Consider the following 24,413-nt stretch of genomic DNA (forward strand, 5'->3'; position numbering starts at 1 on the left):
CATGTATCCCTTTAAATCAGTATTTTTGTATCCTTTGGGTAAATACCTAGTAGTGCAACTGCTAGATCATGGGGTAGTTCTATTTTTAACTTCTTGAGGAAACTCCATACTGTTTTCCAGAGTGGTTGCACCAGTTTGCACTCCCACCAACATATAAACACTTTTTTCTTAATTTCTACTTTCTTTAATTTTTCTCCATTATGGTTCATTTATCACATCTTATCCTTAAGCGACATTGAAGTTTGTGTATCATTCTCTCAAGTTTGTATCTCTGCTTCTAAATTATGATTATTTCTCTTTATTTTATGTAGTTTTAAAATTTATCACTTCTAAATCTCACTTTTTAATCTTTGAATCTGTGATCACCACTTTTATCGTTTCTATATTTCACTCTTATGTTTCAACTGTATTCTATTTTATCAGTATAGAGTGGTAAATAAGGCAGCAGGCCAGGAGGTGAGGGCCTCCTGTCTCCACCACTAGTAGCTATGTGAACTCTGGTGAGCTATTTAACCTCCCAGTATCTCAGTTTCCTATTTTTAAATGAGGAATCAACAGTTTCCATCACATAGAATTGAAGGAGTTCATATATGCAAGGCTCTTAGAAGAGTCTCTGCTACATGGCCACCTAGGCAGAAACAGATAGAGGCTCACTAGCCCATTTCCCTTTTCTCTTGGACAAATGGTTGGACTACATTTCCCAGCTACCCCTGAAATTATGTATAGCCATGAGTCTGAGTCCTAGTCAATGGAATTGTGAACAAAAGTGATATCCTCCACTTCTAGGCCTGGCCCCCTTTGCAGTTGTCCCACGCTCTGTCTTCTTCTATCTACTGATTAGATGTTGACTCACTGGGTGACTCTGGAAGCCATTTGTTGCAAACAGAGGAGAACTGGTCTATCTGAATCCCTGAATGACTAACTAGGATAGAACCCCTACCCCCTACCACCACCAACAACAACCCTGCTTCAAAATGTAATTTACAGGGGCGCCTGGGTGGGTCAGTTGATTAAGTGGCCAACTTAGGCTCAGGTCATGATCTCACAGTCTGTGGGTTCAAGCCCCACGCTCAGGCTCTGTGCCGGCAGCTCAGAGCCTGGAGCCTGCTTGGGATTCTGTGTCTTCCTCTCTCTCTCTCTGCTCCTGTCTCTCTCTCTCCCTCTCTCTCTCAAAAATGAATAAACATTAAAAAAATTTTTTTCATTTAAAAAAATGTAATTTATATATATGAGCAAGATAACAAACTTTGAAAGTGACATGCCGCTGAGAATTTGGGTTTTTACATTACAACAGCAGGTGAACTGATACATGATTAGTGCCTTAAAGTAAGGCCCTACCTAAAACAAGGAGCACTGGTTTAGTAATGAGGCAGGAGACAACAAGGAAACTGATCTTAGAGGTTGGAAAGGTGGAGGCCCAAGTTATGCAGTGGCAAAATATTTAATAAAATCATCACCTGCAATAACTAAAGAGCATACAAGCTACATGCTTGTAGCTCCAGGGAAAGAGTTGGAAAGTAGAACGTTAGTAGTAACAAAATGAAAGAAATAGTAAATATTAAAGTAATATTAAAAAAAGAGATATGCTCACTCAAGAATTGGTTGGTTTGTTGGGGCGCCTGGGTGGCTCAGTCGGTTGGGCGTCCGACTTCGGCTCAGGTCACGATCTCGCAGTCCGTGAGTTCGAGCCCCGCGTCGGGCTCTGGGCTGATGGCTCGGAGCCTGGAGCCTGCTTCCGATTCTGTGTCTCCCTCTCTCTCCGCCCCTCCCCCGTTCATGCTCTGTCTCTCTCTGTCTCAAAAATAAATAAAACGTTAAAAAAAATTCAAAAAAAAAGAATTTGTTGGTTTGCAAGCATAAATGAAAGGGGTTAAAATGAAGAAACATGTGTACTGTAAGAGTTGGAAAGGGTTGAAAGCTGGCTGCTTCTAAATCGCTGCTTCTAAATCTCAAACGGTCAGAAATAAGATTGAAAAACCTTGAGTGACAAAGGCCCAAAGACTCAGCCCTGTAACAAGGAACTGATTAAGAGTTTGCGTTCCCATCTGAGCTTACGGGCCTCAAAATAATCACCATTTGGTTGAGAAAGAAGGGCATGGGATGATAAAGTAATGTAATAAGTCGAGCTTGATAATAATATCTGGGAAAAAACTTTGGGATTATCTGTTGGTATAAAGAACTTAGTGGAAAAAAAAAAACAGAAGAGAACCCTACTACATTTTTGACAGAAATGTATGGCCTAAGAAACCATGAGCTTGAATTTAAAAAAATTAAAAAGTCTGTAAGAGCCTTCAAAAACCTCAGGCCACCAAACAGAGAGCAGCAAAAGCTATGCACACCCTCATGAAGATGGCAGACTCCCCAGCAACCACTTCAAATGTTGCCGGGGAGAATAAAAAACAAAGAGGGACTTGGCAGGACAGACCATGGAGACCAATCAGTTAGAGATTTCCTCTAAGAAAGCAGAACCGAGGTCTAATGGAGAAAGTTCTCCCACCGCCTGTTGGGAGGACTCCACCTTGCCTCCCCAATGGCTTTGGTGATTGCTTTGCACACGGGACTGCTGTGCACATCCTATCTTACCCTCTTCCAAGTGGGAGTTTTTTGTGCTTTATGACGTCTCTGCTCCACCACTGAAAATTGAGAGAGGCTGGGAGAAGGCAAATAATGGTTTTCCTTTTTAAGTCAGAAGTCACAGAAACATGAGGATCCTCATTTAGATGTGAAAGAGAAGACTGCACATCAGCCAGAGATCCTGAAAAGTGATCAAGACGCAATGACTGCATAGGACCTCCAGTGTCTCCTTCTGGGAAGTGTGAGTGGAAATGTGAGGCAGGGGGAAGTGAAAGGAGTTTTGGTGACCAGTAGGGAAAGCTGTGGCAGAGAATGGCCACTGTTCCCCAAACCTATTGCTTTCTCCTCCTGCATGCACAGCTAAACTACATTTCCCAGCGTTCCTCATGGCTTTATATGGCCACGTGACTGACTGACCAATGGAATGTGGGCAGAAGCAGTATCCCCCACTTCTGGTTCTAATGCATAAAAACCTCCCATGAAGTCTTCTGCTCTTCCTTTCACTACCGGCTAGCTGGGTGGCAAAGTCCTGGGCAACTTTGGAAGCCACATGCTGAAAGTAGTGGGGCCTTTGTCAGCCTGAAACCCTGAATGGTCATGCAAGGCAGAGCAGCCCCTCCAGCCAAGCCTGGTCTCTCAATAGGGAGGGAGAGTCTGAACTTTACCTTCAAGAAAAATATACTTCTAATGTTTTAAGCCATCGATATCTCTGAATATCTGTTATGGCACTAGCATCACCTTAAATACAAGAACTTAATAAAAATTAAGGCAAATAATGGAATGACAACTGTAAACATTCCAATTTAATGTGACTGGATGAGTAAATTATGGTACAAACATGCAGTACTGTGTAGCCATTCACAATAATGATGTAAAGCAGTATTTGTTGACATGAAAACATTTCTGTGCTATACTAACAAGTGGGAATAAAATTAAGTTAAAAAAAAAAAAACAAGATGCAGCATGATCCCATTTCTATAATATTGTAGTGCACATAACACAGGCTCTGAGAACCTTCTAGAAGGATGTTTGGTAAAAAATTAAGAGTGAGAAAGGTGGGACATGAGGGATCATTTCTTCTTCCATGATGTATTTTTCAGGCTTGTTTTTTTTTATAATGACTATGTTCTGTTTTTTATATAGAATCAATAAAGTTATGTTTGTACATTAACTGTATTATTTTTCTTCCAGGCGACCCTACAATGTCCCATTCATTTCCCTTAAGTCTTCCCATCTTCTTCAATATGGAATTCCCTAAAAACACTACTTCAAGGAAGTCAGAAAACCTGTGGGTGAGAAACCCCCCTCCCAAGACAATAACAATCTTATCTAGGCTTACAACCGTCTGCACTTCTCACAGTACATGTATTTCCATATTGGGCGGGGCTTATAAGCTGAACTTGCCCTCCAGGAGAGGAGGAGCAGCCAGAGCAGTGCAGTTTGACTTGAACAAGGAACCAGAGAGGGGAAGGAAGAAGGAGGAGGCAGCCACAGCCCAGTACAAAATCTTCCTCACATTCACGTGACTGCTGGTGTATTTACCGCTGAGTTAACCACCTTCCTCCCAGCCAGGGTGAAGGAATGACTCTCTGACTGCACAGACCTCTCCGTTACTAGGATCGCAGAAGAGGTGTCCATAGTTATGATTCTCACCATCAGGGTGGCTGTCATAAGAATTGTAAGATTTTAAGCAGAGGTGTGAGCCAGGTGAAGTAGAGTTTTGGGGAAATTAATCAGACCAGAATGTCCACTGTGATTAGGAAGAGGCTAAAGGCTGAAAGCCTACTTTAAAGGCTATGGCAGTAATCCTAACACATGTGATGAAGATGAAACACGGGGAAGGGTCCATGTGCTATGAGATCCTAGGGAGTGTACCAGCCCCTAAGCACCCAACAGATTTAGAGTCCACACAAGCTGTACACAGAGTACAGGAAACCTGGGACCACTCCAGGTACACCAAACAGAGGACATTTAATCCAGGGAGTTGGTCACAGAGGTGTGGAAAGAACTGGAAGAGAACAAAGGAGAAGGAAAGGTGGAGCCAAGAGGAGGAAAGGATAGTAGCTAAAAATCAGGGGCTGGTGCTCCTGGGCTGTGTGTCCCAGAGCCTGCGCATGTGCTGCAGGGCAAGAGGTGGTGGGCATTGGCTCTCGGGCCTGGGAAACAAAGGCCACCTGCCAGGGCTGCTGCAGTCCCCAAATCACACAGCCTTGCCACTGCTACAGTGCATGTCTGCAGGTGCCCCACTGAAAAACCCAGAATTCACAAGCTTTTCTCTTCCTCCTGCCTCTGGTGCCCCACAAGTGCCTCTTACTGGCAGAATTTAACAGGAAGGGAGCTGGCAAGGGAGTTAGGGACGTGCCGCTTTCAGACTCCCAGCCCCAGCAGTAAAGAGCAACGCACAGAAGGGCAGGTGAGGGGCCAAGAGTCAACAACCAGCACCCGGCCTACACCCTTGCCCATTCTTTTCCGGCCTGTGTTAACAACTGTCCACGCTGGAGGACACGAGCAGGGCAGTGGTGGGGAAGGGGCCTTGGAAGGAAAAGGACTATAGCCCTTGGCTTCAAGGAGAATCCTAGAGAAAATTCAGAATTGAGGAAATGGCAAAATTGTTCCTCCGACTATGGTAATCCCATCACTGAAATCACAGTGAAGTGAGCAAGACAGAGCCGGCTGAAGCACGCCACACCCTCCTCCAGACGACCCCGCTCGCTACCCTGACAACAGCATCTTTCTCTTGTTGACAGAGCCACTGCTGGCACAAATGGTACCACTGGGCACATTTTTCAACGGGCACCTCCTCGGGAGTGACGGACTATGAAAAGACATCCCCTCTAGGAAACTATGTTAGAAAAAAGTAGTGTCTCCAAGCTGATGAATTAGGAAAAGGCAGGCCTTCCTCAGCACAGCAGCACAGCCTGAGTGTCAGCCCCACTCACCCCTCAACTGGGATGCTGGGCAGGACATCACCCGCACGTGGAGGGCTGCAGCCTCCCCTGTTTTAGTTTGCTACTGTTTTCTAAGTCCTTCGTGTGTATTACCTCCTGTAATGCTCACAACAGTCCAACAAAATAAGCATAACTACTGCCCAGCTTACAAAGGGCAAGTGACAGAACTGCTATTAGAGACTTGAAATCTAATTATAACCCATCAATAATAATAATCATAATAATAATACAAGTGCCCACAATGAGAAAGACACTGTTACTCAGATCTTTACTCATATGACCACAGTCGAGTCTCCTAACAGTAGGATGTGGCTATCATCCCCTTCAGTCCGCCTGCCAAGAGCTCACTGCTGAAAGAGCCTGGGCACTGGGGTCTAAGGCAAGTGCCCAACCTGCACATTAGTGCACATGGCGTGTGCACTTGATCCCCGGCCACTGCGAACGGCATCCTTTCATTTATTTTTTTGTACGAGTTACTGCCTCTCTCAAAGGAGGCCTGAGCACAGTCGGATCTGACGGCACAATGAGACCGCACAGGAGTAGCTGAAGCTGGGATTTCCTGTGGGTTTTCTGTTGGCGAAACAAAAAGTCCCTTTGACTCTGACTCCTTTGGGGTTCCAGGGAACAAGCTGGCATTATCTTTGCACTGAAGGGCCTTTGACTCCCACAGTCTCTGCAGACAATGCTGAAAGAACACCCAAAGGATCAGCCAACTGGCCTGCCAAGTCCCCAAGCTCACAGAAGTTCTCCCTCAGTGAAAACAGCTCCCCAAAGTTACAGGGAGCCAGTGAGGTTCGGTGGCAAAGCAAGCAGCCAGGTCCTGCTCCACCCCAGTGTGCGCTGGGGTTGGGTTCGTTTTCATAATGGTTTTATTAAATACACATGAACCGTGACTGTTTCTTCCCCGGAGCCAAAACACCTGAGAAGCCAAGGGAGTGAGCAAACTCCGAGTTTAGAGAGAAAGGCAATGGCAGGCATGCTGCTGAGCTGAACTTCTTTTAAGGTTAGAATGCCCTCTTTGGGTATGAAGTGATATCAGCAGGAGCGGCGAATTTTCTGCGATGGGAGAGGCAACCCATCAGAGAAGAAACCAAAACACAGACAGTGTCCTAATGGAGACTCTTACAAAGCTTACGTTTCATACAGATGAACGTTTTATAAAGAGAAAACCAAAATTAAATTGCACCTTGAAAAAAGCAAAGATTGTCTGGGTCTAGACCAGAATTCCCTTTGCAGAGCCAATGCAATATACTCTGTCATGCAACCATCACTCTCCGTGATACATTTGGTATTAATCACCAACACGAAGCCTTATCACAAGGAACTCTAGAATGCTCAGAGCCCAAGACAGCATCACATATGCCAAAGGACTCGCTCACCTTGACTGCAGGTGGTGGGCATGTAAAGGGGCACCTTGACTGTTGCAACCCTGTCCCCTGCAGGCCTGTCAATTACAGCAGTTGTCCCGTGCTCCCTCCAAGACGAGCAGTCTCAGGGGCCTGGGAAGCATACAGCATAAGGTATCATTTGCCCTCAGGTTGCAAAACGTGGCCATACAGGATTAATCCAAGAGGCAGCCTCAAGAGAAGAATCAAAACTCTTGCAAGGCAGTCCACACAATGTGGCCCTCCCTAGTGGCTTAGGCAAAGCACAAAGAATCCAAGTGTCAGGCCAAGAATCAAAAACCAGGGAGGCCTAGTGAGCTCACAGTCTTGGAAGCTGAGTCCAGGAACCTCCCCACCACCCAGAGCAGACCACCCCTGCCGCCTTGCAGAGGGACCATGTGCACACCTGTTCCGGAAGTGTGCTGAAGCTAGACTGGACAACACACCCTCCATAAAGTCTCGTTCCCACCCTCCCTGCACCACTTCCCGTGGCCCTCTGCTCACCCCTTGTACAGTGCTGGGCTTGGTCACGGCTTATCAGCAGCCTGGCTCAGTAGAGACAACCCAACAGTAGCTGAGGCTAAGAATTGAAAATGGAGGAGGAAGAAAAGAGAGGCGGGGGGCCGGGAGAGAGGAAGCAAAACGACAACAACTATTAAGTACAAGTTCGTGATGCATCATCTAGAATTTCAGAACCCAGAAGTGTCCGTCTGAGAACCACAGGCTTCCTCTCCTTTGCCTTGCAGACATCTGACTTCACCGAGCTCGATCTCGTAGGGTGGCAAACCTCGTGCGCACAGATGCAAAGCGATCAAGGGCCTTTATTTATTCCACTGAGTTCTGGGAACGAGCAGCTAGTTTGCCACAGAAACACTAATGTGATTTAGTTAAGGGATCAGGGACCCAGACTGGGATGTGAGGGACAAGCTATAAGGCAAACTGAGATTAAAGGAAGGACTGACCTTAGGGACAGTATCAGCAAGTTTATAATAAAAGCAATTCTTTACACAAAAATATTATAGATTGTGATGAGCTTTTATATGAAGGATTTTACCACAGTTCTACACTGAGGGCTGATCTCATTCCCCTCGTTTCCACAAGGGAGGACACTGAGATCCAGAGAGATTAAGGGACTTGCCCAGGGTCCGACTCCCATCCGGCCTCCTGACCAAACATAGCTAACCATCACTTTTCCACTATACAACGAGTAACTTGAAGTATTTTCATCACAATTTAAATGAAATTTGTCTTGGCAATGCATCTCTGCCCTTTCCGTGAGGAGATGCATTTGTCCGATGCTTCAGGAATTCACAATATATCACAGTAAGTGATGAACGTCATGAGCAACAGAACGTAGGTGGTGCTGGGAGAAGTGGGAGCACCAAGAGTTGGCTTGGGGTTGCTGCAGCCCCCCACATGCTTCACAGTCTTTTACAGCCACTCCAAATTAAAGTCATGGCAATGTGCTTTGGTATGGGCAACTGACATTCTTCTCTTATGAAATGTGTGAATGAAAGCACCTTTAGAAATTGTCCCCACTTGTATTGATCTAGAACACGCAGTCTGTCTAAAGAGTGGGCTTGCACATAAAACAACTTTAAAACAAGTACACTACCCTCTCCTTTCTAATGCAGCCACTGCCTAAGCCTCTCCGTGTAGCATGGCAGGAGCCACCACTGGTTAAGAAACAATTCTCCTGCAACCCTGGGGGCTGTATTACACAGGTTACTTTAAACCAACGCCACTCAATAAACCTTTATTCCTGCTTCAGGTCGAATAGAAATGGTAAGAAGACAAATACGACTTGGCCTGGCCTGGCCTGCCCTCAACAAATCCAGCCCAGACTAATGCAAAGGCATGTCCAAAAGAGTGTGTTTCTCTATACTAAATTTGTGGCTGACTCACCCCTTCCCCAGCTCTGTAATGATTAATAATTATTCATTTTATTGGAAAAGGCAGTCTCCAAATTTGAGTTGAATATTGTTTAAAAATGAGGGAGGGGATCTTTTCCTCATTAAAAAGCAGAATAAAAATTTAAAGGCAGTGTCAATATGAATTCATCCCAAGATTAGCCTAAGGTAAAGCAACTCCCTTGGAATATCTCACTTTATTTCCACTGAGCCCTAGTCTACCTCAGCCAAATGGGAAAAACGAGACAATATCAATACTTTTTCGTATACAATATCAATACTTTTCATATATATCCCTTATGCTTTTCAAAAAAAAATTCCAAAACAATATTTGAATAAATGTGTTAGATAATCCCAAATCAAAGAGTTAGGAAAATATAACAGTTGGATTAAAATGATAGAATTTGTCCATTTTTCCAATCAAAGTACTATTTAAGTCAAGTAAAGAAAGACACACAAAAGCCGCATGATTGGGAAATAGTTCAGAACTCATTCCACAACCCCAAGGCCAACTGGCTGTCTGGGTAGAGGATGAGATCATGAGTGTTGCATCAGTGTGAGACACTCCCCTTCATCACGGTCCCCAGACAGCTGGAGGCCTCCCCCAGCCTGGAAAACATGTGTCCTCATGACAGAGCTGCCTGAGAGGAGAAAGTCAATGAAATTAGGCAAACACAACACCACAGCCAGGGGATTAATGCAGTTTCTACAGATGGAGAACTAGGATACCTCTTCCTAGATGAAGAGTTAGCACATTTTATATACAAGCATGAGAATCAATACCTGAGTAAATTATCTTCAAAATTATTATACCTAGGAGTGGGGCGCCTGGGTGGCTCAATCAGTTAAGCATCTGACTTCAGCTCAGCTCATGATCTCACAGTTCGTGGGTTCGAGCCCCACATTGGGCTCTGCATTGATGGTTCAGACCCTGCTTTGGATTCTCTGTCTCTCTCTTTCTCTCCCTGCCTCTCCCCTGCTCTCTCTCTCTCAAAAATAAATTAACATTTTTAAAAACATTTAAAAAATTAGTATATCTCGGAACAAAGACTGCAATTGATAAATTATAAATTAAAGGATTCCTCCTATATTCCTCCCTCCATCCATCCATCTATCCACCCTGGACAACATTCCCTGGGTATCTACTGGGTGCTCGTTACTTCTTAATGATTTTGGTGTATCCCAATGTGCCCAATCATTCTGATAAAACAACATCCAGAAATTTCCTAAGAACGAATTCTCTTTTCTCCACTGAACTGTAAGCTCCTCAAGGGCATGGGCAGACTCTACATTTTTTTCTTACCTTAAACTGCTATAATGGCTCCTGGCAATGTAGTTTGTGTAACTCAATAAACATTTGAACTGAACTTTTAAAACTCTTGATTGCTTTTGAAAGATATAAAAATAACAGGTGTGGTTAATCTACACACTGGATTAGTGCATGTAAACCATAATAAAGAGTTTAATTCAATTCAGTGAGAGTGGTACACAGATGAGGGGGTAAGGAAGTAAACCAATAAACCAGACTGCCCCCTTGAGCTAAAGGAGTTTACACTAAAGTCAGAAAAGCAGCTTAAATACATAACAAACTATAACAGAAAAAGAGGGAAGGAGTGGATGACTCTGGAGGACCAGGGAAGGCTGAGAAGTTTTACTGGCTAGATCTTAAATGAGTGATAACATTTTGATGTGTAGAGATTGGGGGGTGGGGAGGGTGGGGGAGGGGACAGATTCCATAATATTCTTGCTGGGCAGAATAACGTGTGCAATAAAAGAGCCAGAGTATCAGTTTTAGGGATTTAGGGGTCAGTTTATGGAAGGCCTCGCAAGGAATGTGAAGAACGGTAAGAATTTGCTTGTGGGACAATGAGTCTTTGCACAGAGTAACAGTAACCTAATCAGATCTGTGCTTTGGGAAGATTATCGTGGCAGCAGCGTGGGGCTGGAAGGACTTAATGGAGCAAAGAAATCCCAATACAATCAAGTGTCAAGACCAGGAAGACATAGAAAAGCCCGGAGACACCTTCCAAAGAAGCATCCTAGGAGTGTTGCTAACCAATAAGGGTCACCTTACAGCACTTGGAAAAAACAGCAGGCTTTGCTACATCTTTCCTCTAGACTGGGTGGTCGGTGAGGATAACCTAATACATCTTTAAACAGCCTGCTGTGCATGCCACAGTGCTATGTGTAGAGTACGTGCCAAACAAACATTCTTGAATGGACAAATAAATACAATGGAATGAATAAATGCATAAATTAATGTCTCTAGAATTCTATAAGCAGTCCAAGGGAAACAAAAGGATTGACAGTCAAGGTAGATCTTACACGATCTTCAAAGCAGATCTCAAAAGTTCTCATCACAAGAAAAAAATTTTTGTAGCTATGTGTGGTGAAGGATGTTAACTGGACTTATTGTGGCAATCATTTCACAATATACACAAATATCAAATCATTATGTTGTACATCTGAAACTAATATAATGTATGTCAATTATATTTCAGTTTAAAAAGTCCAGGTAGGGGCGCCTGGGTGGCGCAGTCAGTTAAGCGTCCGACTTCAGCCAGGTCACGATCTCGCGGTCCGTGAGTTCGAGCCCCGCATCGGGCTCTGGGCTGATGGCTTGGAGCCTGGAGCCTGTTTCCGATTCTGTGTCTCCCTCTCTCTCTGCCCCTCCCCCGTTCATGCTCTGTCTCTCTCTGTCCCAAAAATAAATAAAAAACATTGAAAAAAAAAAAAAATTAAAAAAAAAAAAAAAAAAAAAGTCCAGGTAATTTAAGGCCTCCAAGTCTACTGTTTGAATCAGATGCAGATTATCTACACCCAAGGACAGCTGTCTCATATTTCACTGTGCCTGGCCTGTGGCTATCAAGAAAAGCATTGGGGAAATATTAAGAACTGTGCTGAAATAAACTTTTTTTTTATCAGAGGATTTGCAATCCCAAAACAGCTTTTGCAGTTCTAACTGTCCAGTGTATTAAAAATAGGAGAACCCCAACTTATCTCTATGTTTACTTCTTTTCTCATTTGACCCCTGTAAAATAGCCCACCTTTTTCTATCAGTGCTTGAGTAAGATGAGGCATGCCTTCATTTGTAAATGCAAAACACATACATTCTCCTGTGTCAAAAATCAAGCCTAATAATTATGCCAAATCATCTTATCAATCCACTCACAAATTAGAAGACAACAGGTATGAAAAAGTTAAGCTGGTGTGCACGCTACAAAATTAAATTTAAACTCAGGTTCCATATTCAGGACACAATTCACTCATTAAACTTGAGATATATTACCTTTCAGTCCATGAAAGCAATTTGTCTCCATATAGGGCCATCTGGGAGGGAGTGGGGGCGGGGGGGGGGGGCCAGTGAGGGTTGGTGGTTCAAAATGTAAAACCCCAATGAGAAAGGAATAGGAAATTCACATAGTAGCTCAAATTCTCTAGGACGAAAACCACAGAATCCTAGAGCTATAAGGATTCCTACAAGTCTCACCCAATCCAACCTTCCTCCCTCCATGCAGACTTGCCCACTATAGTCAACCACAGAATCAGCCAACACCAACTTAAATGCTACTGGTGGCAAAAAAAAAAAAAACAAAAAAAAACCAACTCACTGCTTTCCAAGGCAGCCTATTCCTAAATAAATAAGCAACTATGGAGTGAAGCAAGGCTTAATGAAAACAGCTCTGAGTACGATGAGAGGACCTAGATTCTAATACTCACTCATCTCCCATTTCTCACCTTTTCTGCCTATAAACTAAGCAGGTCAGACTCTGACCTCTACTGTCACTCAGACTGTCAGTACTCTCAGACTGACTTATCCTCAGAGACTGCTATCCTGCACCTCAAGGAGTTTACTGTTTTCATTGCATTTCTCTGAGAGTTTAACCCGATCTGAAAGTAAAGGGAAAAAGTCCTACCATGACAGGTAAAAATGTTGGAGTTGAGCAAGTAGAATATTTCCATGTATTTTAAATGGATGAACACAAGGCGATGTGGCTGGGAAACGAACCTGAATTTGACAAGGGAAAGATGATCTAGGCCTATTTATTTCAATTACTTCATTTGTGAACAGGTCTCCTGCACTTACAACTACATTATATTGACCAAATACATTGTTCTCAGCACCCACAATTGGTAAATGCACTTCTTAATGCCTCACCTGCCAGGACTCAAGAGGCTTAACCAAATGATCTTTTGAAGTTCCATCCAGCAATAAGTTCTGTGATTCTGTTTATAACACTTGATGATCAATGCCCGTAATGATTACAGGAAGCCCCACAATCTCTACCATCCATTTCTGAGCCATGACAGTAGGCAAGTGGCCAAAAGGAAGAAGGGTGGGGCCAAACCGGTGGTCAAGTCAGCCGCTGAGCACAGCATGGGGGCTCCTGACTGCCTTCCAAAGCCAAATAGAAATAATATCCATTGGTCAGCCACAATTCTTTCCCCCTTCCACTTGCTGTGAAAAATTAAACTGATTGCAAAGTCTGTGCTCAAATATGCAGCTGGTAAACTGATTTCAACAGAAAAAATGGATTCAGGATGGTCAAAGCATCTGACCATTAAATTGCATGATTGTTGCACAGAAGGCATTCACTAAGGAATTTTTACCACAAAGTCATTAACGTCAAGAACAAACAGCATAAAGACTCCCAAAGGCTAAAAGTCTTACATTACTAAATGGTGCTGGTTGAAAAATGACTGGCCGCAAGTGGCCCAGGCTGTGCCAAGGGGACCATCCCTACCCCCAGAGTGGCTGCCAAAGACATCTCTGGAAGCAGTGCTCTTTGTTTGCTCTGCAGAAGAACCCAGCATATAAACTGAATTATTATCATCGTTATCAAAGCAATGATACTAATTCCAATCACCCTAATCTAAAATGTTAGCTATTTTAATACTCAAAAACTTTGTTCTATGCTGGGCTTTAGATGTTATTATTTAAAGATCACCACTGAACCCTCTTTTTGCTCTGAAGGTCTTTCATCAAACTTTGACCAAAACCACAATAAAACTCAAACATCAACAACTCCATCTCTAATCCTTTTCCAATCAAAATGTTAAGATTTTTTTTAAAGAAAAAGTTACAATGCACATCACAAATGTTGGCTGGTTTCCCAAATTAATATCTTGATATTTAAGCAATGAGCAAGCATTATTTTTGTCATTCAACAAAACAATAATAGTTTGCATCCCATTTTTTAAAGATATAAATTGATGAACATAGCACAGAAATGGATTACAAGAACAGAGATGTCAAGCTATTTGCCTGCATTGATAGGATTATAGTGATTTTTTTTTAAGTTTATTTATTTTTAAGAGAGAGAGCAAGCATGAGTGGAGGAGGGGCAGAGAGAGAGGGAGAGAGAATCCCAAGCAGACTCCACACTATCAGCGTGAAGCCTGATGTGGGGCTCAAACCCACAAACTGTGAGATCATGACCTGAGGTGAAGCTGGATGCTTAACCAACTGAGCCACCCCGGTGCCCCGGGACTATAGTGATTTGTAATGTTCTTTCTCTTATTTGTAGTTTTCTGTGCTTCCTGTAATGAGCATGTGTTGCTTTGGGGGGTGGGGGGGAGAATAAGAGAAACTTCATTTAGGAAATAAATGAATTTGGAATTGTTTCTGCAGCATAGAGGCCTGGCATTCACTCTCCCTCAGGGATGCAGACTTTCTCTAAAGGTCCATTTTGGTGGGGGAGAGGGGGAAGTGGGTGATGGGCATGGAAGAGGGCACTTGTTGGGATGAGCACTGGGTGTTGTATAGAAACCAATCTGACAATAAATTATATTTAAAAAATAAATAATAACAATAATATTAATAATAAAGGTCCATTTCCCTCCAGGGGGAGCATCTCAGGTGAGTAGCGAAGTCCCTGCAGAAATATCCTAGGTCCCAGCCTTGCAAAGTAACCATGATACCACCTTACAAGTTCTGGCAAATTTAAATGTTAAAATAAAACATTAATTCAAAGGTCATTTAGTCTAATATTTGCAATAAATTCTTGAGATATGTCCTTTCAAGATTTTAATACCTTTCTTCTCTGCAGATTTTCATTATTTGTGCAAGAAGAATTAAGATTATTTCAAAGTCTCATCTACCAGAATTAACAATTCACATATATATGTATATATGTATGTACATATGTATATACATGTATGTATGTATGTAGTAATCTCTATGCCCAACCTGGGGCTCAAACTCACAACCCTGAGATCAAGAGTCATATGCTCTACTGACTGAGCCAGCCAAGGACCCTCACTCATATTTTAGAATCTATAAATATGTTAGGATATATTATCTCCTCTAATGTAACATAGCTCTACTCTGAACCACAGCTTATATCGACAACTTCAGTTTGGCCAGTGGTTCAGAACACACGTGTGAGAAGCACCCACACTAAGATTCTAATCCTGCCTTTACCCTTACCTGCTATGTGACCTTGCGAAAGAAGCAGGATAACCCTGACCTCAGCTTTATGCAGGGGAAATGAAGATTATAAATACCCACCTCACAAAGGTTTAGGGCAGATTTCATAAAAGGAATTCCTAAGAGAGTTGCCTGACACATTGGGGGCTCTAAAAAATTGCAGATGTTATTAATCCCTGCTGGTAGCAGTGACGTCTTGGATTTGCTTAGTGACTCATACTCTTCAAGGCACTTCCAGATCTTTTACCTCATTTGATCTTCAGGAAGCTCTATCAGTACAAAAAGCGGTAATTACTGTCCCCATGTTTCTTTTCTTTGGTCTTTTTTGTAAACAGATGAGGAAACTGAGGCCCAAGGTTACCGAGCTCAGACACCAGATCCAGGCTCTTCGTGATCAGTGACACAGATTCACAACTAAACTTCAAAAGACTTCAGGTGCCATGCCTGAATATAATAAAATTAAGTGTCTTTTAAAACACTCTGCTATTTATACCTGAATCAAATCCAACTGGTATTTCCACACCACGCCAAATTATTTTAGGCTTTAGGTAAAAATAGGAACTCAGGGTTATTTGGACCTTACTGTGTATCTCAGGCTCTGGACTAGGTGCTTCACACCCACCGCCACAATTAAACCCCATGACAACCCTATGAGGTAGGCACTGACACTGCCCCCACTTTATAAATGGGGAAACTGAGGTATGACTAAGTCCAGGATTCAGATGGAGGCAGATTGTCTCCAACCTCCTGCTCTTAGGACTCTGATATTACCCAAATCTCATCTGTCTAACTGAGCACACATTTTGAAGGTTTGTAACGTTCTCTTTTACATAGGAGAAAACCAAGGCTCCAAGATGTTAAGGGATGTGTCTAAAGTTACTGGGCCCTCTTCTGGTGCAGCAAGGGCACAACCCAGCGCTCCCTGACTCCGAACCTATTCCCCTCCGAAAGTCTCAGATTCCTTTGCATACATTTTAAGAGTGGGGTTGTGGGAGAAGTCCTGTCATTCTTGGAAAGCAACAATCCACTTAAGGGCCTCAGTGTCAACAATGAGAATCGACAGCGTGACCCGTGCTCCAGCCGCTGAAAATGCATTGGTGTCTCCAGAGCCGGGCTTTGGGCGTTCCTGTCACCAAGTCGGAAGTGGGAGGTGAAACTGTTTGCAGAGCAGACCCTTGGGGAAGTGCCAGCACTGTGTTCCATATCCCACCCCCAATCTCCTCCTCCCAGGTCTCCGATGGGGTGGAACCCGAGATTCAGCTGAGCCTCAGGACTAGGGCGAGTGTGAGGGTCTCCGCATTGATCCCAACGCCAAGCCCTTGACTCCTTCCCCTGCCACCGGGACCCGCCTAGCGGGGCGGGTCCTACAAGCGCAGTTTCAAAAACTGCCGCTGGCCGGGATCTCAACACAGTCCTTGGGGAGGGACCTGGAAGCCCCAGACCCACGTCTCTCTTACCCCGGCACGCCACGCGCCCTCGGTTTCCCTCACTTCGAAAGGGATGCACTTCACACAAGATGGTTACAGGCACACCCCCAGACCTACACGATTTCCAGGGGGCAGAACGCGCCCTCCGCGCCTGGATTTCTCCCATCCACCCCCATCCCTCGGAACCCCCGAGCTGCGGTGACAGCGCCCCTACCTGCGCAGTGGCCCCCGCCGCCACCGGCCGGGGCGCCTTGGGGTCCCCCGCCCAGCATGAGCCCCACAGGCTCCTCCAGCTTCTCGGCCGTGGGAAGTCTCCGTGTGCCCCGAGGCCCGCGGAGGGGGAAGCGACAGCAAGCTGGACGGGAAGTGGGGAGGGGGGCGACGAGGAAGGGGGAGGCTCCTTCCTTCTACGCGAGGCGGCCGCTTTCCTTTCCAGCCTCGGCCCCTTACACACTCAGACGCGCGCTCGCGCGCGCACACACACACACACACACACACACTCACTCACTCACTCCCGCGCGCCTGGGGCGGGCGGCGCACAGCCTGTCTCCGGGACCTCTGAAAGTTTGCCGCTCGCTCTCTCGCCCATTTCTGGGAGAACCCGAGAGGGGAAGTGCGGGGAGGGGAACGGGTGTACTAGAAAGGAGACTGGCAGCCCTCTGGGTGGGGGAGGGGGGAGTCTGCCTCCCAGACGCGCGATTAGGGAAGTGACCAAAGGGTTGATGGAAGGCATAGAGGGGATGTGAGGCTGGGGAGAAAGTGGGAAGAGGTCAGGTCACACCGGCAAAGAGATGCGAGAGCAGTTGCTCAAAAATGAAATGTGAATCCAACTTTCTGAATCTTCTGGCAGCGGTGGACCGGTCCCAGAGCCCCTCCCCAGACTGGGCAGCCGGCGCAGGAGGAAGGCTGTGGTCCATGTGGAGCTTCTAGGCCCCCTGACGGACCTTCACCCCTTCTGTTTGGTTCATTAAAGGAGGCTGCTGGGGCACCTTCCCCACCTCTACCCCGTCTAGCACCTGCCAGAAATGGTTCTTATCCTTAAAGAGCTGACCTCCAGTTGGGAACATAAACACGTGCATATAAAACTAAATAACATACATATGCCAAGAGCCAGAGGCTTGACATAAAAAAAAAAAAAAAAACTGTTGCAGAATTTGGGGGGTAAGAAAGTGTGAAGAAGTGTCAGGAAGAATTTCTAGTGGAAAGGGAAGATCTCAGCAGAATTTTAGGGCCAAGGTGTTTCAAAAGATAAGACCCTTGTGGGTGCAAACACATAGACGTGCTTTGAAAGTAGGTGTGTCTGGGGACAGAATGAATACAAGCATGGATATTAAGGATGTGGGGAAATGGTGAAAGGAACATAAAGTTGGATCAGGCTGAATTTAATGATACAGACCACTAAGCAGAGATCTAGATTCAATGATTTAGTATGAGAGATTAGAAAAGAGCTCTCACGGTTTGTTTGGTTCGTTGGCTGAAACATGGACCAAGAGACGACCTACACTAAATGCTAAAGGCGGCGATGCCAGATTTGTCTTGGTACACGGTAAAGGAAGCATCCATCAGCTCAGGGAGACTGGAATATTAGAGTGAAATTATCATGTAAGACCTGCTTGCTCACTCTGGGAGGGTCCTGAGATCACACCTTTCACTAGGGCTCTGATAAATAGCTTTGTGACCCAGCATCCTTCTCTGTAGGCCAGAAATTATGGTGGCAGCTGCAGCCACTGTACTGGGATCCTTCAATGCAATGGGGATAACTGGATCCCGGGGCAGCAGGGGCCACTGGTGGCAATGGATCACCAAAGGTAAGGTGGATGTGGTCAGTCATGGTGTTCCTAGAGGTCAAATAGATGGCAGGTCTATTAAATGCTTCCTTGATCTGTATAAGCAGAAAAGTTCTAGGTCAAGTGAACGAATGCTTAACTTGGTTTCAAGTTAAAACACAGAGACTGAGGCCTTCCGTCAGTTCCCAGACTTGAGTCAGTGTACAGACCCAGAACTCCTCGAATGAAGGAGGAAGACCTGCCAAACTGCCCCAAATCTGTCCTGTTCATCTTTCCTCTGGCCTTCCCCCAAAGGGACACATGGCCTTTCACCAGAGTGATTCTGCACTGGGGGAAAGGAAATCATCAGACCTTTCACGAGTGACTGGACACTGGCTCTGCCCTGACACTGATTCCAGGAAGCCCAAAACATCACTGTGTTCCACCAGCTCCACAAGGTTTATGGAGGCCAGGTGACCAGTTTTAGCTCAGGTCCTCTCACAGTGGGTATCCAGTTCCAGAATGCATAATTGGAATAGACATACTCAGCAGTGGACAGAGTCCCCGCTCTGGTTCCCTGGCCTGTGCAGTGAGGGCTCTAGCGGTAGGAAAGCTTCCGAGAGGAAGCTGCTACAACTGCCTCTGTCTAGGAAAAGTCAACCAAAGCAATACTGCACTGCAAGAGGGACTGCAGAAATTAGTGCCGCCATCAAGGACTGGAAGGAGGCATGGTGGTCATTCCCACCACACCCCATTCAACTTGCCCATGTGGCCTGGGCAGAAGACAGATGGATCTCAGAGAATGACCGTGGATTATCATAAATTAACCAGATGGTGATTCCAACTGCAGCTGCTGTGCCAGATGTAGTCTCATTGTCTGAGCAAATTAACGCATCCCCTAGTACCTGGTATGCAGCTGTTGATCTGGCAGGTATTTTTTCTCCATATCTGTGATTAAAGACCACCAGAAGCAGCTTTCTCTCAGCTGGCAAGATCGGCCATACACCTCCTTGTCCCATCTCAGGGGTATGTCAACTCTCCAGCCCTACGTCATACTTTAGTCAAGCAGGGACCTATTGCCTTTCCCTTCCACAAGACTTCATGCTGGTCCATTACGTGGATGACATTATGCCGACTGGGCCTCGTGAATGGGAAATAATAACTTTAGACTTATTGGTGAGACATTTGCACGTCAGACAGTGGGGAAAAAATCTGACAAAAATTTAGGGGCCTTCCATTTCTGTGGATTTTCTAGAGGTCCACTGGCATGGGGCATCCCTTCTAAGGATATGTGTATTTGGCCCTTCCTACAACAACAACATCAACAACAAAAAGGCACAACACCTAACGGCCCTCTTTGGGTTTTGGAAGCAACCTACTCATTTGAGTGTGCTCCTCAAGCCCATTTGCCAAGTGACCTGAAATGTTGCTACTTTTGAGTGGAGCTCAGAACAAAAGAAGGCTCCGCAACAGGTCCAGGCTGACATGCAAGCTGCTTTGCCTCTTGGGCCAAATGATCCAGCAGATTCAATGATGCCTGAAGTGTCAGTGGTGATAAGAGAAGCTTATGGAGGATTTGTCAGGCCCCCATCCATGAATAACATCACAGACCTTTAAGATTTTGGAGGAAAGCCCTGCCATCTACCTGGATAACTATTTTCATTTTGAGAAACAGCTTCTGACTCACTCCTGGGCCTTAATAGAGACTTAGCATTTAACCATGGGCCACCACATTACCGTGCAACCTGAGCTACCCATCGTGAGCTAAGTGTGGTCTGACCTATAAGCCATAAGTTGGGCTTGCACAGTAGCACTCCATCATCAAATGGAAGGGGTATCTACGACACTGGGCTCAAGCAGACACTGAAGGCACAAGTGAGTACATGAGGAAGTGGCCCAAATGCCCATGGGGCCCACTCCTGCTACATAACCCTCTCTCTCCCACCCTGTACCTGTGGCCTCATGGAGAGTTCCCCGTGATCAGTGGATTGAGAAAGAGAAAGCTCAGACCTGGTTTACAGATGGTCCTGCACATTATTCAGGCGCTACCCAAAAGTAGACAGCTACAACACTACAGCTCCTTTCTGGAACATCCCTGAAAGACAGCAGTAAAGAAAAATCTTTCCAGTGGGCAGAACTTTGAGCAATGAACCTTGCTGTTCAGTTTGCTTGAAAGGAGAAATGGCCAGAGGTATAAGTGTATGCCAATTCATGGACTGTGGCCAATGGTTTCGATGGCCAGAGATTTGAAAGGGACATGACTGGAAAGTTGGTGACAAGAAGATCTAAGGAAGAGGTATGTGGACAGAACTCTCTCAGTGGGCAAAAAAACTTGAAGGTATTTGTGTCCCATGTGAATGTTCACCAAAGGATGATCTCAGCAGAGGAGGATTTCAATCAAGCAGATAGAATGACCCATTCTGTGGATACCAGTCAGCCTCTTTCCCCAGACACTCTTCACATTGCCCATTGTGCTCATGAATAAAATGCCCATGGTAGCAGGGATGGAAGTTATGCATGGGCTCAGCAATATAGACTTCCACTCATCAAGGCCAAGCTCACTGTGGCCACTGCTGAGTGCCCAATCAGCCAGAGACAAACGATATGGCACCATTCCCCAGGGTGATCAGCCAGTTTGCTATGTGGTGGCAATTGATTACATTGGACCTCTTCCACCATGGAAGGGGCAGCATTTCATTCTTACTGGAACAGACACTTACACTGAATGCAGATTTCCCTTTCCTGCTTCTGCCAGAACTACTATCAGAATACCTTATCCACACAGCATTACTTCTGACCAAGGAGCTCACTTCACAGCAAATGAAGCATAGTAATGGACCCATGCTCACAAAATTCACTAGTCTTACCATTTTCCTTATCATCCTGAAGTAGCCGGCTTGATAGATAATGGAATAGCTTTTCGAAGACAGTTACAGGGCCAGCTCAGTGGCAATAACTTGCAGGACCGGGGCAAGGTTCTGCATGAGCCTCTCTGTATGTACGCTGATTCAATGTCCAATTTATGGTACTGTTTCTCCCACAGCCAGGATTCATGGGTCCAGGAATCAAGAGATGGATATGGGAATGGAACTTCTCATTTTTAGCTCTAACGATCCACTAGAAAAAGTTTTGTTTCCTGTTCCTACAACATTAAGCTCTGCTGGCCTAGAGGCATTCCAAAGGAAGGAATGCTTCCACCAAGAGACACAACAATTCCATTTAACTGGAAGTTAAGACTGCCACCTGGAAACTTTGGGCTCCTCGTGTCTCTGAATCAATAGGCAAAGAAGGGAGGTACAGTGCTGGCTAGGCTAATTGATCCTGATTACCAAGGGGACACTGGACTGTTACTCCACAGTGGAGGTAAGGTAGGCTATGTCTGGAATACAGGAGATCCCTTAGGGCATCTTTTAATATTACCATGCCCTGTGATTAAGGTCAATGCAAAACTGTAACAACCCAATTCAGGCAAGGCTGCCAATGGCCAAGACTCTCCTAAGAATGAAAGTTTAAGTGACCCCACCAGGCAAAGAACCATGACCAGCTGAGATGTTTTCTAAAGGCAAAGAGACAGGGTAGTTTAAGAAGGTAGTTACAAACACCAGCTATGACCAGTTGCAGAACCAAGGCCTGTAATTATCATGAGAATTTCTTCCTTATTTTGTAATGACTGTTTATTTTTTTGTTATTTGTTGGGAAATAATCAATTTAATCTACATAAGCATAATTCATACACAAATTTCTTTTTTTTTTAACGTTTAATTATTTGGGGGGAGGGCCAGAGAGAGAGAGACAGAGGATCTGAAGCAGGCTCCACGCTGACAGCAGCAAGCCCAATGTGGGGCTCGAACTCAGGAACTGAGAGATCGTGACCTGAGCTGAAGTCAGATGCTTAACCAACTGAGCCACCCAGGTGCCCCACATACCCCAATTTCTTAAGTTCTGCCAAAGCTTTGGCCTTCTTAACATTTCTTTTCGTTTGTTTATTTTTAGAGAGAGCAAGCATGAGCAGGAGAAGGGCGGAGAGAGAGAATCCCAAGTAGGCTGTGCACTGTCAGGGCAGAGCCCGAAGTGGGGCTTGATCTCACAACTGTGAGATCATGACCTGAGCCGAAATCAAGAGTCGGACACTTAAGTGACTGGGCCACCCAGGCACCCCTGGCCTTCATAACATTTCTTAATTTTAGTTTTTTTTGATGAGCTCTGCACTGCCTCAAAAAGTAAATTATCGTTTATGGGTTCAATTAACATAAATAATCTGTCTGTGATACCTATATCTAATGATGTACAATATATAATCAACATTGTATCACTTAGAACTGTCAAACAATTCGTTAAAACCTAAAAAGAACTCCAAAGGAGTTAAGCTATTTAAGCTACTTTATTTAACATGTAATAGATATTTCTCATAAGGCAAAGTTTAAATATTTAGTTTTTTGATACCCTAATGTATTTCCGTAAGCTTTTCAGTCTATGGTTTTAGAGATATAGTTTTCCATCAGGGAGGCCAGATGTGTGTGTGTGTGCGTGTGTGTGTGTGTGTGTGTTTGTGTGTGTGTGTATCTGTATCTATATCCATATCTATATCTAGAGAGAGAGAGACATATATATAATTTTTCTTTAGATGCAACCAATTAAAGATTTTAAGAGGGTGCTGCAATGACCATGTTTAACATGGATTAAGTAAGGAAAGAAAACAAAGATATTTGATATATTATTTTATACTTTACCTTTGTTTTCTCCCCTCCCTTATCCCCTTATCCTATAACATAAGATGCATTAATAATAATCGAATTTACAGTACAACACGTAAGTTATATGTAAGTTATATATGAAGAAGAGTGAGCATCACCCCAGGACTTTGCATCTTCTTTCAGGGAAAGGATAGTGTATTTTTGGTTGTACTCAGGACAGTTCTATTAGGTTAAGTGGAAGTGCTATATTAGTGTCTTTATTTGGAAATTAATAATGGTTTAAGGAGACGTGTATGGGTGTTAGGTTGTTAAGATGTGGATTGTGATGTACCTCCTATGTGTTAACCATCTAATCAAACACTGATCTAGGTGTTTCTGTGAAGGTATTTTTGTTGATGTGGTTAACATCTATAGTCAGCTGACCTTAAGTAAAGAGGATTACCCTAGATAATATAAGTGTGTCTCATCCAATCAGTTGAAGTCCTTAAGAGTAAAAACTAAGAAGAAAAAATTCTGCCTCAAGATTAAAGCCTCAAATCCTGCCCGAGTTTCCAGCCTGCCAACCTGCCCTACAGATTTCAGACTTGTCAGCCCTGACATTTGCTTGAGCCAATTCCTTAAACTTTTTTTTCTATCTCTCTCTCTATTTATCATCCAATGACTGATCAGTTGATAATCTATCTATTCCTGTACTCCTCCTGCTTGCTAACTCCTTCCTTTGGGTCTCCTTCACTGGCTCCCCATCTCTTATGTTAATCTTCCCCAGAATTGTGTCCTGGGCCGCCTTCTCTTTTTAGGCATACCTCACACTTGACCTATCCCATCCACTTCCAAGGGTTCGACTATCCTGATCCCACATCAATCGGTGCGTCTGACTACAGATTTTCTCTCCAACTCCAGATTCCTATTTCCAACCTATAAACTCCACTGGTCTCTCAAATTTAATACCTCCAAAAGGATTCTCACTGTCTTCTCCCATATTCCTGTGTTAACCATTTTTCTCAGATAGGTTTACTCGCCCCCTTTCTCCCTTCCCTCAAGCTGGAACCCTGAGAGACAATGCCATATACTCCTTCACTTCATCCTTTGGCATTCAATCACAAAATCCTGTCCATTCGACTTCAGAATTTTCTTTTGTGTCTATGCCCTCCTCTCTATATCCACTACTACCCCTGAATTTTACTGGGCCTCATTGTATACTCAGCTGCTACCTGAACATCACTACCTAGTTGTCTAAGAGGCCATTCAAACCAACCAAGTTCAAAGCCATTACCATCAA

General features: G+C 44.5%; 1 protein-coding gene across 1 annotated transcript in view; it reads right to left on the minus strand.

Moving 5' to 3' along the window:
- Positions 1–17,272, minus strand: part of DISC1 (DISC1 scaffold protein) — a 329,162-nt gene extending 311,890 nt beyond the window's left edge. Inside the window, exon 1 of the mRNA XM_049645005.1 lies at positions 16,889–17,272. Within this exon, the coding sequence (XP_049500962.1) occupies positions 16,889–16,946 (58 nt within the window). The 5' untranslated portion in view covers positions 16,947–17,272. The remainder of the gene's footprint in view (positions 1–16,888) is intronic.
- Positions 17,273–24,413: the final 7,141 nt, after the last annotated feature.

Source organism: Panthera uncia, chromosome D2 (assembly GCF_023721935.1).
Source record: "Panthera uncia isolate 11264 chromosome D2, Puncia_PCG_1.0, whole genome shotgun sequence".
NCBI classification, from domain to species: domain Eukaryota; kingdom Metazoa; phylum Chordata; class Mammalia; order Carnivora; family Felidae; genus Panthera; species Panthera uncia.